Source organism: Mastigoproctus giganteus, chromosome 9 (assembly GCF_048544385.1).
Source record: "Mastigoproctus giganteus isolate SK-2022 chromosome 9, ASM4854438v1, whole genome shotgun sequence".
Lineage (NCBI taxonomy): Eukaryota > Metazoa > Arthropoda > Arachnida > Uropygi > Thelyphonidae > Mastigoproctus > Mastigoproctus giganteus.
Window position 1 is genome coordinate 163,444,297 of NC_143583.1, and position 16,505 is coordinate 163,460,801.

At 35.5% G+C, this 16,505-nt stretch overlaps 1 protein-coding gene across 1 annotated transcript in view; it reads left to right on the forward strand.

Moving 5' to 3' along the window:
• ValRS (Valyl-tRNA synthetase) overlaps positions 1–16,505 on the forward strand; it is a 394,022-nt gene that overhangs the window by 232,188 nt on the left and 145,329 nt on the right. The window contains exon 17 of the mRNA XM_090381628.1: positions 9,337–9,462. Within this exon, the coding sequence (XP_090237754.1) occupies positions 9,337–9,462 (126 nt within the window). The remainder of the gene's footprint in view (positions 1–9,336; positions 9,463–16,505) is intronic.

Genomic DNA, 16,505 nt, shown 5'->3' on the forward strand with positions numbered 1-16,505 from the left:
TTCTCCACCTTATTCGGGCGACCATCCATTCGCTGCTTCCTTCCTACTCATAGAGCTACTAATTTCGCATTTTCGCTCCTTTCTCTCGAGCTACTGATTCTGCGGATTTCGCTCCCTTTCTCTCCACCTTCTTAAAACCTATCACAAGGAAAACTCATAGGGCATCTCACACTAACTCCTACTCCTCTCCACTTTATTAAAACTTATCACAAGGAAAAACTCATAGGGTGCTACCCTCGCCTTTCCGCTCCACCTATTAAGAACTTTTTCGAGAAGAAAACTTACAGGGCGCTACCCTTCTCTTTCCCACCACGACCAAACACTCCACTGTTAACTGACACATATTCCTACCACAACAAAACCCTCAACTGTCCGTGTTACGAACTCATTTTACTTATCTCGACGAAAATCTCGACTGCTGTGTCCGCTGACTATTTCATTTTCCCTAGCACCAACAAAAACTCTACTTAGAATCCCACTAACCCATTTTCCTAAACACCCACATAACTCAACTCGGGGATCTGTCACTAACTCATCTTCGCAAAACACTCCCAAATTCTCAACTCTGAGTTTCTAACTCATTTCCATAAACACACACATAAAACTCAACTCTGTGTCTCTTTTTCTGCCCGTCCACTCACTTTTTGTTCCTCTCCTTTTCTGTACTGCCTACATATGTCAAATCTGCCCTAGTTTTCCGTTTAACCAATCTTACTCATTTTTAACTTATTTAACAAAATTATTTAACCAATCTTTCTCTCTCTTCTTATTCGCTAATTTTAATCTTTCTCACGCTGTTTCCTTATTGCCCGATCTAACTTCTTATTTTAAGAAGTTTGTGAACTTTCTCAGGCTGTCAGTACCTTTGAAGTCAGCCACTTATAGTTATACTGTAGCAGACTAATTTCCCACGATCTAAAAACTTGCCATCACCGACAGCCAGAGCCAGACTTCCATCTAATTCCCAGCATTTGTTCCGTTTTTACCACCTTATTATCTTCTTCGGGTGTCACCGATTAAAGAAAATGTCCCGACAGTAGCATGGTCCTTCGCGGCATTGTTTTTCAGAGTTAACACCTTCTACTAATAACAGTTTCAACCAGTTTCCATTGTTTTGGATGCTCCTGTGCGCTGGGAACCGAAGTACACCCCTTCCTTGCCATTAGCCTTTGTCAAGTTTAACACTGACCTTCATAAACGTTGTCTAATTTAATCCTTGCCAGTGATCTTAGTAATATTCTTAACTTGTAATGTTCCGCTCCCCCATATTGCTTTATTATAAGTTTTACTTTAAATAAATCTCCCTCTTCCACAAAATATTATATTTGTAAGATTTTACATCTTACATACGACCAGCCCTCCAAGAAAAAATTTATACTTGTGTAAATTTTTTTTTCTATTCTCCTACCCTTTCCAAAATTTAACCACTGTACATCTATTTACAAATCCCTATTAAGTTTCTTAAATATTTACTTAGCTTTATGGACCCATTTAAACTATTTCCTACTGGAGTTTGCCCTTAGGGATTCCTATCTTTCGCTTCTATTCTCACTTGTAGCCATCTGTGATCTAAATAGCATTGTTTATACTTTCTCTATTTAGATTATTCTAATAGCTAATAACAAAATGATAATCAACCTCTATTAATCAATCTATAACTTATTAACTGACTTTCAATTAACAATAATATGCTATCAATATTCAATTTACTATACGATTAATCCATAATCACTTTTGAATAATCCACATCTATATGAATTCACATCTATATATGCATTCAAATCCACATTTGAATAATCAACATCTATAAGTTGTTTACACTTTTATTTATTATTTAAAATTTAACCCATTTCTACTACCATTCCTTGCTCTATCTTTATCAATCTCCTGTTAATCTATCAATAGTCAATTTACCATACAATCAATCCATAATCACTTTTGAATAATCCACATCTATATGAATTCACATCTATATATGAATTCAAATCCACATTTGAATAATCCACATCTATATGAATTCACATCTATATATGAATTCAAATCCACATTTGAATAATCCACATCTATATCAATTCACATCTATATATGAATTCAAATCCACATTTGAATAATCCACATCTATATGAATTCACATCTATATATGAATTCAAATCCACATTTGAATAATCCACATTTATATGTTGCTACACTTTTATTTATTATTTAACACATTTCTACTACCATTCCTTGCTCTACATTCATCAACCTCCTGTTTATCTTTTACTACTGTTCTGGCTCGCCAGCTGATTTTTTTTTTTTTTTTTTCAGTTTCAGCAACTGTTCTAAAATTGCTTTGTCATCCTGAACACAGCCTTCCGATTAGGGGAGTTATCCTGGCTGGCATTTCGCCAATTGTGGGGGGTGGAAAACAATGAGGATGATGGGGGGAACTACAAATTAGTATATAATCCCTTCGGAAAATTGAGGTTCATGAATAACAAACTCACATTTTAACAAACAACAATTTTTTTTTTTTTTTTTTTTTATATAACAACAATGGTTTATTTAGATAGATATATACAACATAATATACAATTGAATAAAAAACATGTAATATGCATACAAGGTTAAGTCAAGGATACCTTGCATATATTATTCTTATATTAACCATTATAATCTGTGTTTCATCATTATAATCTGTGTTCTCACCATTCGTTTACAATACACTGAAGACCAATCTTAACATTCCTAAAGTCTCTATTTGTTATTAGTCTTTCAGTTGGACCAACAATTCTTCATTAATACAAACACTATATTAAATTACCTATCCATAGAATATTCAAATATTCTCATATAAAATTTACTATATTCAATTATCTATCTTTAGAACATTCCAAGATTCTCACTATAAACTTTATTATCCTTCTAACATATTATAATCGTTTGAACAACAATTTAATCTATTACTTATCTTTCGTTTCTCTTGCATTTTACAATAACCTTTTTTTTAATTAATTAAACTCTGCTAGTATATATATAATTTACTTAAGAGATAATTTATCTATCTATTTACTTCTAGTGCTATCTCTGTTTTTCATTAATTAATCACTATACTGTTTCACTAACAGTATTCTTCTTAACTTACAGTACTTAATAATATCTCACCTACTTCTATCTTTTTTCTTTCCTTTCCGGGGATGTTCCAAGCTTTCCTGGCTCTCAGGGTACCTTCTGGGGATCTCTTTCATCAGCTACACCTGAATTTGCTACAGATGATTTTTAGGAACTCTTTGCTGCACTGGGACTGGCGTTCTTTCTCCACCTTATTAAAACCTATCACAAGGAAAACTCATAGGGCAATATCACACTAACTCCTCCTCTCCACTTTATTAAAACTTATCACAAGGAAAAACTCATAGGGTGCTACCCTTGTTTTTCCACTCCACCTATTAAGAACTTTTTTTCAAGAAGAAAATTTCGCAGGGCGCTACCCTTCTCTTTTCCCACTACGTCCAAACACTCCACTGTTAACTATTTCATTTTCCCTATCACCAACAAAGCTCATCTTTCGTTTCCCACTAATCCATTTTCCTAAACACCCACATAACTCAACTCGGGGATCTGTCACTAACTCATCTTCGCAAAACACTTCCAAATTCTCAACTCTGTGCCTCTTTTTCTGCCCGTCCACTCACTTTTTGTTCCTCTCCTTTTCTGTACCGCCTACATATGTCAAATCTGCCCTAGTTTTCCATTTAACCAATCTTACTCATTTTATCAACTTTCTCTCTCTTCTTATTCGCTAATTTTAATCTTTCTCACGCTGTTTCCTTATTGCCCGATCTAACTTCTTATTTTAAGAAGTTTGTGAACTTTCTCAGGCTGTCAGTACCTTTGAAGTCAGCCACTTATAGTTATACTGTAGCAGACTAATTTCCCACGATCTAAAAACTTGCCATCACCGACAGCCAGAGCCAGACCTCCATCTAATTCCCAGCATTTGTTCCGTTTTTACCACCTTATTATCTTCTTCAGGTGTCACCGATTAAAGAAAATGTCCCGACAGTAGCATGGTCCTTCGCGGCATTGTTTTCCAGAGTTAACACCTTCTACTAATAACACTGACCTTCATAAACGTTGTCTAATTTAATCCTTGCCAGTGATCTTAGTAATATTCTTAACTTGTAATGTTCCGCTCCCCCATATTGCTTTATTATAAGTTTTACTTTAAATAAATCTCCCTCTTCCACAAAATATTATATTTGTAAGATGTAAAATCTTACAAACTACTCTATATATCGAAAAGATTGCAATACATCAAATGCTGCCCATGGTGGTGTGGCTATCTTGATGAACTCACAGATCCCAGTGAAGCAAATTGTTCTTAAACAGAAATTGAAGCTGTTGCTGTATGTTTCATTACTCAGATTGCGATAACACTAGTTTCAATGTCTTCTACCAAATCATTCTATTACCAAGATCTGGAAAACCTTCTACTGCAGTTACCTTCCCCTGTCTGTTAGGGGATTTCAATGGTCGCCACCCGTTATGGGAGATCTTCTAAATTAGATATACATGGCTGACTGATTGAAACCTTTCTGGATATCAAAATCTTACCATTCTTAATACAGGTGAACCTACGCACATACAATTGCCAACTGGATAAACTTCTGCAATTGACCTCTCAGTATGCTCCCCGGTACTGTTTTCGGTCATGGAATTGTCTGTTATGAATGATCCCACGGGCAGTGATCATTTCCCAATTATTTGTAATATTCTCACTGCACAACCACCATTAGCCGAACCCTGCCAGAAATGGAAATTCTCTCGTGCCACCTGGGTCAAATTTCAGTCAGCTATTACCGTGAATGACGAAATTATACGATTACAGCCCATTGATGAAGTAATGGAATATATCACATCCCACTTGTTATCAGCAACTAAAAACTCTATTCATTAATGAATCCTACGGCCCGGCACCATTTTAACTACTGATGGAATGAAGAATGCACGAAAGCAAAGAGGGAAAAAAATAAAGCGTGGAATTTATTTCGACAATCACCAACAACAATTAATCTCATTAATTATAAAAAGCTAAGGGCAAGAGCGTGTCTCATTCAAAAACAAGCCAAGAAGGATTCTTGGACTCTGTTTGCGTCCACTGTAAATAGAAATACTGACTCCAAATTAATGTGGAAGAAAATTAGACAGCTTTCTGGAAAGTTTCCGACCATCCCTTCTACAATCCTTTCCTGGAATGGGCAAGAACTCTCTGCTCCTCTAACTATAGCAAATGCCTTGGACAAAACCTTTGTTCAAGTCTCAGCGGAATCAAGCTATTCCCTGGAATTCCAGAAAATCAAGAACATCACTGAAGAGCGGCCCATAAACTTTCGCACCTCTCTAATCTTACCATATAACCAGCCTCTTCAATATTTGTAACTTCTACAAGCTGTTAGAACAGCACGCAACAGTGCAGCATGGCCCAATGGAATACATTACATCATGTTACAGCACCTTGATGACAAACATTTACAACTGCTGCTTTTATTTTATAATCGAATATTCCTGGAAAACATCTATCCTACACCTTGGCACCACACCACCGTTCTGGCCTGGAAAAGATCCTTGCAGTCCTTATAATTACCAGCCAATTTCCTTCTCCAGTTGCCTTGGTAAAATCCTTGAGAAAATGATCCACAGACGACTTGTTTGGATCATTGAAGACCAACATCTAACAAGTAACAGTCAGCATGGCTTTTGCCAAAACAGGTCTGCCTTAAATCTCATGATTAAGGCCGCGTCTGCAATTCGCGATGCCTTTGTGAGAAATGAACACCTTGTTATGGTCTCCACAGATATAGAGAAGGCATTTGATACTACCTGGCATCACGGCATTCTCAGAGACCTGCGCACTCTTGGTCTACGAGGCAACCTACCTATATTTATTAAGAACATTTTATGAAGTCGTTCTTTTCGAGTCCGATACTTTGACTCCCTTTCTACAACATTTTTGCAAGAAGAAGGAGTTCTGCAAGGGTCTGTACTGAGTGCAACCCTTTTTGCCCTTAGAATTGACTCTATTACAAAAGAGCTTCCAAATACTGTCGAGGCTTACCTTTATGCTGATGATCTTTCTCTTTCTTGCCATTCGCAGAATATGAGATCTATTGAACGTCAGTTACAAATATCACTAAATAAAATACAAAAGTGGGCAGTGCTCAATTGCTATCGTCTTTCACAACATTGAACTGTTGCTATACACTTTTGCAATCAACGCAAATTGCATACAGATCCCGAACTTCACATGTCTGGCTTTACCATTCCGATTGCCAACAACATCGGATTTTTGGGATTAACCCTTGACAAGAAATTAAACTTCCTTGAACATATTAAATTTGTACATAATACCTGTCTCAAAAAGCTCAACATACTAAGAGCTTTATCCACCCTGTCTTTGGGGAGCAGATCATACCTTGTTGCTTCGATTATATAGAGCATTGATTAGAACCCATTTGGATTATGGTGCTCCAGTCTACAATTCTGCCTGAAAGAGTGTACTATGCTGGCTGGATCCTTTACAACATAGTGCATTACGAATTGCACTTGGAGCCTTCAGGACATCTCCAACTCATAGTCTATATATTGAAGCTCACAAACCCCTTTTGCACATCCACAGAAAAATGTTACTACTAAAGTATGCAGCAAAAATTAAAAGTTGCTGTTTGTATCCAATTCACCTCTTCAATCCACAACTACCTAATCTCTACAGAATTAAACTTAATAAAATAAGTCCAGCGGGCCTATGGCTTTTTGAAATATCACAGATTTGTAAAGTTCCTCTTCACAATAGTCAACAGGTAATGAATTACTTTCATCCACCTTGGACTCCCCCTCCTCAACTGAACTTTGATACTTATTTTCTTCAATAGGGTAAGAATCTTCTACCGACCCTCAATGTGAAACATCTCCATGCAAGTCATATTCAGAGCCATGTTGATTTCCTGCCAATATATACTAATGGGTCCAAATCTCAATCAGCCGTTGGAGCAACAGCAGTGTTTCCCTCTGCTATCATTTCAGCTTCCCTTCCACCTGAGTATAGCAACTTTTCTGCAGAACTACATGGAAGAAAATTAGCTCTAGAAAATTTGAATCTTTACTCATCTGCAAAATATTTATTTTACACAGACTCTCTCAGCTCAATTAGAGCAATGCAAAATCCCTCCTATATGAATCGCCCTGTTTTAAACCAAATCAGGAGGTTGCACTTGAAAATTGAACAGTGTCAACAATTAGTGAACTTTTTTTGGATTCCAGCTTTGCTCTAGAGACTAAACATGTGTTCCACCACTTCAAGCCTCCAGTATGCAAAGTAGTGGTATTGCACCGGTTGATGAGAGACACTACCACCAAGTATTGCCTGGTAATACAGAGGGACAGCATTCCTCCATGTGGTGTGGGTGCCACACCTCAATCCCCTGATTACATTGATTCACATAAAGGGTTGGCACCCACAGTGTTCTAGGTGCTGTATTTTAGGACTTGCATATGGGAGTATACCCAGGATTACTAACAGTCCCACCACCATGAAGGTGCAAGCAGAGGATTTGGCTGTCACAGACTGATAGGACTTTGTTGAAATTAGGTCCACTTGATTTGCATATCTTGGCAAATCTGTTATTTATCCCTTCTACTTCTCTTTTTTTGGAACAGTTTTCTTTCAGATGTATTTTCTGAAAATTACAGTCTGTACAATCAAGTGTAATGTCAACAGATATATTCTATCTTCCCACTTTTCAACAACGATTCTAAGTAATTTTTTGGATTTATTGTTTTAGTTTTTGACTTAGTTTCTTTCCCCTTCCTTGTTGCTATAACAAGTTAGTATAATTTCCTTATTGCTATAGCAACAAGGAAGTTATGCTACTAACTTGAAGTTATTGTTACTAACTACTATGAGGTGGTTATTCTACTAACTTACTTTGAATTTGCATCTTATCTGGCTCTTTCACTAATACTCTTCATTTATATGTTTTAATTTGTGTTATATTACACAACATGCAGTTGAATATGCTTTTGCAACATCAACGTTAATCTTATTGTTCTTTTATATTCCTTTATTCTCTTCTTTTTTCTTTACTGTTCATTTAAATTTTTCAATGTATATTAGTATACATTCTCTCCTCAACTTCTGAGTACAACATAAGTGACTTACAACTGTACAGACTTATGATAGCTGTTTCCAAAAAAAATTTAAAATATTTTACACAGCTGTGGCAGTGTCATATGACACATAATCCATGAAATTGTCCAAAATCATCAATTTTGAGTTAGATGTATTTTTTATAACAGTTAATTCTATATATATCCGCATCAAAAATCCATCTATATATGTAGAAATACAAAAAAAAAAAAAAAAATGTTGGAAATGCTGCTTTGAAGCCTAGCAACAGACTGAGACAAAATGCAAATTCCAAATGTATTAATTCTTATCAAGGAGATTTCTAGAAACTTATTTAATACATATAACATGAAATATCTGATCAAATGACACTCCTAGATGATGAGTGTTTGAAAATTATAGGTGCTATAAAGAAGCAGGCTTTAGAGATTTGTAAAAACTAAACTAATAAAACATAAAGCTAAAATAAAAATAGTTTAATAATAAATTAATAAGCAAACGATTAAATAAAAAAAGAAATAATAAATGTCATGTACATAAAAAGAAAGGGCTTATGACCAAATCGACTTACAACGTGGTCATTGGAACAGAACTTCGTTGTAGGTTGAGTAGCAACTCTACATACCTAAGTATATAACTCATCCTAAAATGACAGAAAAAATTATTCTGTTTTACTATTTTTAAATTTATTAATAATAAAAATATTTTATTGAATTTATGGATGTCCATTCATATATTTCATAACATTATTTTTGAAATTTTTTGAACTCCCTGCCTTCCTCCCCACTAACAACTTTGATTCCCTTACCAGTAATTACAGAAAGAATCCTCCAGTGCATATAAAATAATGCACCATTAAACATTGCATAACACACACCATCATTACCTCAAAAGACATCAATCATACTGCATTATAGAAGAGATATTGCAATTATTGCAATATCTCTTGATATTGCAATACATTGCAATTATCAGTAATTTAATATAGTGAATGTAGAAAAAAAAAAACATTTTAAAAATGAATGTACTTATTTAAAACATTTTTCTCAGTTTATCATATTATTAATTAATAATATTATTGTGACAGGAATTAGCTTATTATTATTATTTAAGATTGATATTGGTTTTACATGAACTGTAATGTTGAAGTTGAACTCTAAAATTTCATTTAGACAGAAGATTTTAAGACTTTTTACCCAGGAACTCACCTAGAGACTGGCTATGATATTTTGTTTTTTTGGGTTGCAAGAATGGTAATGTTAGGTATTACTCTGACAGGAAAATTACCTTTCAGAGAGGTAAGTAATATAAATTTCCTCAATTGAAATATGTAGTATCAATGTATGTTATAAAAAATTTGTTGCTTGAATTTATGTAACTTCAGTATTTGATCCAGGCTAATTTTTATTTATTTTTATTTATTTATTGTAACATGCATAATATTTTTAAAAATACCTGCCAGATATGCCTGAAGTTCTTAGTGTGACAGTTTGTGTGTCATGTATATTACATTAACAATTGGTATTTTCATATGCTGTGTACACTATAAATTACTGCTTATCAAACAGTTACAGTCAACCAACATTCATCTTCACAAATTTTTTAGGTTTGTATCTCTTGCACCAAAATTATACATAATTTCTGTCTTCAGCTACAAAATATTTTAACTGTAGCATTAATTCATCATATTTGAATAATAATCATCCAAATATTATATGCAATGGATATAACATATTTAGATGGGTTTACATTTCACTGTAGCAGTATGACTCAGACTTTCTATGCTATCCTATTTCCTGTTAAATTTTTATATATCCTAAAGAGCTTACTTTTTATAAAAGTAAGCTCTTTTTATTCTAATGTTTGCTCAACACCATTGATTCACCTTCCTTGTGGCTTATTACATTTGCTTCAAATACCTCTATCTAATTTCCCTTTTCCTATCATTTTTACATGCCCTTACCGTCATAAGTTTGGATATATGTTACCCCAACACTTTTTTTTTTTCTTATTTCCTCATTTGTAAAATGCCTTGTTATTAGTTCTATTTATTTACTTAAAATTTTCATTTCTTGAAAAAATTCTAATTTTTGATCAGTTTCTTTCATTCTTATTTACCTCTGAGTTTCTTGTATTAAAACAGCCTGAAAATCTGTTATGGTTAGCTGATTTTGAATTTTGGCTAATTCCTCTTTTGCAGGAAACAGGGAATAAGTAGACAAGGATAGAGCAGGAAAGGTAGGAAGCAAAGATATGAATTTGTTTGTTTCCTGTCCTTGTTCTACTTATTCAATTGTTTTTCTCCATATGTAGTATTCTGTCTTCATTAAGAAGGGTTTAACTGTCTGATATCATCTACATGTCATAATGATCCAATTTTTACTTCTCCCAAAACATTCTTGATAACTTGTTCTTTTATTATTTTTGTCCTTTATAATTAGAAGAATCAGCAATAAGTTTTATTTTAAACCATTTTCCAGAGCTTCCTTTAATCCTGACTGCAGATTTGCCATTTTTATATGAATGTTTTATTCCTGTTAAAAGATTATCCTTGATTAGGGTAACCAGATGCTGATAGTCGCAGTCAACTAACTAACTCACACTCACTCACTCACTCGCTCACTTTTAGGTAATATGTGCTCTAAAAATGTTAAACATACATTAAATTTATATAATATAGTTTTTGCATTCTGACTTTCAGCCACCAGAACAGCACCTCCGTAGCCAGGTGGGCAGAAGCAGGAGTGCGTAGCACATGCTTCTTGATTAGACTGGGGTTCGAGCCCGTGACCACCAAATATAGAGGATGCGGAAAGGTCATGGAATGACCACCGCATATCCCCTGAGCAATATGGCCTTAGTTGCTAATGCTCCTAAAAACCAAATAACAAATAACAACGCCACCACCAGAACAGTGAACATTAACAGGATTAAGTACCTGTCACAATATTGAGTGAAATTTCTATGTAGTTTCCTCATTCAGCTTTATTTCTTTATATATAAATAAAAATACAGGATAGTCCATAAGTACAGAAACTATTTTGAATAATTCTCATATAAATATGTTTAAGTTATTTAAAAAATAATTTATAATATATTTTTTAATTATTTTAATAATTTGAACATAGGAAAAGTACCATGAGCCTTACAGTGAAGGAGAGGATTGAAATTGTAGAGTGCATGCAAAATATGAAAATGCAGTAGAAGTTGTATGCCAGTTCAAAAATTGTTTTCGACATAAACCACTCACAAGCAAGAAGTTTGATGAAGTGAGAAAAGATCACAATCTACCAAAACCTAGTAGACCTTGTATCTCAAAGACATCTGCCAATTTGGAACTTGTAGAAAATATCAAAAGAGGTCTGAAAAAATCTAAGAAAGCAAAGTTTGGAACTTAGATACAAATTTATCATCTGATGTTGCTACAAAATTTGAAACAAGGATGACCCAGGTAGAATTGCCTGATCATTTTTGGCCATAAGTGTTTCTAACCCAAATATCATTGACAATGTTTTTTGGACTAATAAATCCTCATTTAAACTAATTGGAACTGTTATCATCATAATTGTGTTTACTCTCTTAACAACCCCCCCCCCCCATCCTCCCATTTATTCTATAAAAAGGATTTAAATGCTCCTGGCTTGATATTCTGGACTTCGAGTTTAGACAGAAGATGTTCTTGGACCTTTTTCTATTTGAGGGAACTGTGACAGAGGAAAGCTACCTTATTATAACGTTTTGGGTTACCAAGTTTTTCTCTTTTCTCCTTCACAATTAAATAATCCAACTAAATGCAAATGGCATTATGAGGCCTTTGCATTTAGCTGGAATATTAGTTGGATCATTTAGTTTACTAGAGTCATTCGCACAGGGATCTTTCGGGCAGTAATTTTTTTTGGATTACTTTGGATTCATGGCAGTCGTTTCGTCACTAATTTGGAACAACCAAGACCTCACATACAAATTGTTTCTTGCCTCAGAAAATTTGGCCTTTGTATCAGTCTGATGAAGCATATGTTATGATTTCTGTTAGGTCATCCCTGTCATTTCTTAATCTGACTGTAGACAATGTTATGTTTGTTTTGTTTAGATGACCTCATATTGCATGCACTGAGTTTTAGCTGGATTGCCATGCAACACCACCTGCATATATGTCAAAAACCCCACGGTAATTAGTATCGTACTCATAATCTGTCCACCCCTTCAGTTAAGTCTGTATTTGCTATTGAGTTCTAGCTGCTCAAATAGACCAGTTGAAAATCCCAGTTATCACTACAGAACTGAACAGTGTCCCCAGCTTTATACTTGAGAATTCACTGTCATTTGGTGCTCATTAATGACTAAATGACTCATTGTCATCACTGTTACGTTGTGGAGCATCCCACATCTTATAGAAGCATTATTATGGCTACTCACCAGATCAATACAAATTTACACATCAAGCATTCTAATTCAAAATGAATTAAAAGGCACCCTATCCATGTGAGATCTGTTCAGCAGAAGTTAAACTCTTGTTGATCACCAACATCATTTTAATGCCTATCCTTACTCCTTCTTACGTGAGCTCTGTGGTCCCGAAAGTTGGCACAGACTAGTTTAGTCTGTGCTTCAGTTGTCTTTACTTACTCATTAAATTGAATCCCTCCAGACTGTTTTCCAAGTAAGCAAATAACGAGTGATCTAATATTAGAACAATGTAAATTTTCCGAATTTTAAATGTGCTGTTCATAGAGCATCTCACATATTTTGGATGCTTCGTCACTAGGTTTTCAGCTTGTTGAACTGACCATGTCTACTTATCCACCAGTGAAGTGCCAGTGAGAGCCAGAATGAGTCACATGGGTACTGGCTGCATTTAAAATAAATAGCAATATGTTTCTCCCACAGAGCAGTGCTTTTTATTTAAAGAGTGATTGCAACACTGAAATAACTCATGACAGCTTGTGCAACTTTGCAAATACAGCTGAATTTTATAGCGAACTTAGTTTGCTCATAGCTACTTTCAAAACAGATTACCAGTACTGCTATGTTACTACTGCAGATAAAGGGATGGTTAAGTACTTTAGAATAATTTTAAATTTCCACTACTCTCCATTGAATAATGTCATGAGTGAGATTCCACAAAGTGGAAACTCACTCATGTTGAACCTCTTACTTTTTCTAATATTAATGATGTTGGTGTTAGTATTCCAAGTTTAATGTTTGTATTCGCTGATAATGCAAAGGTGGATAGTGTGGTAATCAGAATGTGCTACTGAACAAGACCTAGATAAATTATATGAATTGGTCAAGAAATAGAAGATAAGCTGTAATGCTAGAAACTGAAGGTTGAGAATATTTTGGGAATAAGTTATTCCCAACACCTTTCATTTCTCTGTAGGATTGTAGACCTGAGGATTGTTGTGAACATTCTGTCAGTGGTGACAGCTTGAGACACTACTTGGGAGTATAAAATGCTGGTAGACCTGATATTTAGATCCTATTTGCAATTCAGATGTGTTTGAATTTCAGAAAAATCTAGATAACTATATCCTCTGCTTGCACCTTCATTATGGTGGAACTGTGAGCAACAATGTATCCCCATGTTTATGGCCAAAAACTTCACTGCACTTGATATGTTGAAAGTGACCATTCAGGTTTGAACCAGCATGAACTGTGGTTGAGGCATGGCATCTCCACCACAAAGAGAAATAGCTGTTAACCATCTATATGGTTAGCATTTATTCCTTTGCCTATAAGGCCTAATGACTCTTATTGTACTCATCAGACTCATTAGTTTTTATAGGCCTAATGACTATGATGAGTACAATGATTGTGCAGAGAAATAGAATGGGCCAGTAAATCAGAATGTCTTGTAATGGGGATTTTAACTTTCCAAATATTGACTGGAACTTGTGGGTTGGTCACTAGCATGCTACCAGGATATTTGTGAATTTTTTGGAGGATTGTTTTCTACAGCAAAATGTTCGAGAGGCAACCAACCAGAGAGAGGGTAATACCCTTGATCTGATTATCAGTAGTGATTATTCATCTTTTAAGAATTTGCAGATACAGGAACTACTAGGTGACAGTGATCACAGTGTACTGATGTGGGATTTACTTAAAGATAACTATCATGAAGTGTAAAGAGAAGGATTTTTGTTTTCGTAAAGGTGACTACATCTGTCTCAGACTGTTTTTAAATTCTGTACAGTGCGATCAACTGATGATGTTACCAATGATGAATTCTAAATGAGAAGCCTTCAGGGACTTAATCTTGGAGGCTACTAGGCTTTTCATACCAGCTAAGAAATTCTGTTCAAGGCTCAGGCCTAAATGGATGTAAGATGAATTAATGAGGCTCGTGGCAGAAAGGAAAAATGCATGGGATGCATATAAATTATCAGGCAACACAGAAGCCTATGGCAGATATAAGCTTAGTCTGTAATCAAGTCACAAAGGAAGTTAGGCAGGCGAAGGTAGATTACGAGAAATCTTTGGCAAAGGATGCAAAAATTAAAACAGCAAAGAGTTCTTTACTTATGTAAACTCTAGAAGAAAGGGGATGAATCAGATTGGTTCACTTAACACAGATTGTTTGACTATTGATGATCCTGATCAAGAAGCTGATAAATTGAATGAGTATTTTGCATCTACATTCACATATGAGGAGTTATTCAAGGAGGGGAATACCAGAAGTTTGTCCATCTCTAACAGGGAGATAAATCACATGATTTTGTAATAACTGAGAGCAAAGTGGAGGAGAAATTGTTGAAGTTAAACATAAAAAAGGCACCTGGGGCAGATGGAATCTATCTAGTTATAATGAAGGAGGCAGCAAGGGAAGTAAGCAAACCCTTAGCCATAATTATGAGATCATCCTTGGAGTCAGGGGAGATTCCCATGGACTGGAGATGTGCGTTTTCTTTGTGAATTGGGGATATCTCTAATTCACAAAGAGGGTTCAAAGGTGACATAATAATTATAGACCTGTTAGTTTAACTTCTGTTCCAGGGGAAAATAATGGAGTCACTGGTTAAGGAGGTGATACAGGATCACCTAGACAAGACAGCAGTAATAGTTCAGACACATCATGGTTTGTAAAGGGGGAAGTCTTATCTGACCAAATTGATTGGATACTACAATGCGGTCACAAAGGAACTGGATGCAAAAAATAATTTTGATATCATATACTTGGATTTCAGGAAAGCTTTTGATACTGTTGCACATGGAAGACTGCTGTACAAATTGGAGCAGTATGGCATTAAGGGCAAGTTGCTGCAATGGATAAAGGGATAGATGAGTGGGAGATGGCAGAGAGTGATAATAAAGGGACACTGCTCTATGTGGACTAATGTTATTAGCGGAATTCCCCAGGGTTCAGTGCTGGTCCCATTGTTGTTTTGTGTCTTTATCAGTGATATCGATTAAGGTATGTCAGGCTTAATATCCAAGTTTATCCAGATGATACATAGGTTGGCAGTGTTGTTAATGATAGTATGCTACTGCAACAGATCTAGAAAAGTTAGGCAGATGGGTTGAGAAGTGGCAACTGAAGTTTAACATTGACAAATGCAAAGTACTTCATATGGGTAACAGTAACCCAAGTGAAATGTACCAACTGTGTGGTGCTAGAATCAGGGAGGTAGAGAATGAAAAAGACCTGGGGGTAATTGTGCAGTCAGCAATGAAGTTCTCTGAGCAGTGCAGATGGGCTGCCAGAGCAGGTCATGGAGTTTTTTTCAATGATATATAGGAATTTTTCTAGCAGAGACAAGGAGGTGATTATCCCTTTGTATAAGGCAATGGTCAAGCCACACCTTGAGGTCTGGAGGTCTCATTTTCGGAAGGATGTAGAGTTGCTAGAATGAGTACAGAGAAAGGCAACAAGATCGGTGAGAGGAACAAAGGGGTGCGCTTACGAAGAAAGGCTTAAATTCTGCAAGTTGCAGCATCTGGAGACTAGGCACCTGCGAGGTGATCCGATCCAGGTGTATAAGGCCTTGAATGGTTTAAGCAGGTTCAATGCTGGAGGAATTCTTCCGCTTGCTCAGATTAAGAACCTGAGGGAGTATAGATTCAAATTAAGGAAAGATAGTTGTTGAATAAATGTGCGGAAGTTTGACTTTAGCCAGCAGTTAGTTGATTGCTGAAACAGACTTCCATCTGTTGTTGTGGAAGTTGATAGCTTAAATAAATTTAAGGCTGAACTAAGCAAACATTCGGAGTTACTGGATGGCCGAAATGGGAAGGTTTTTTTTTTTTTTTGGCTGATGCTGATAAGCTTGCTTTCTTGCATCATATGCCTCTGCTAATGCTAATATCATCAGACAATACTGGGTGGTAGGTGATTCTAATCACA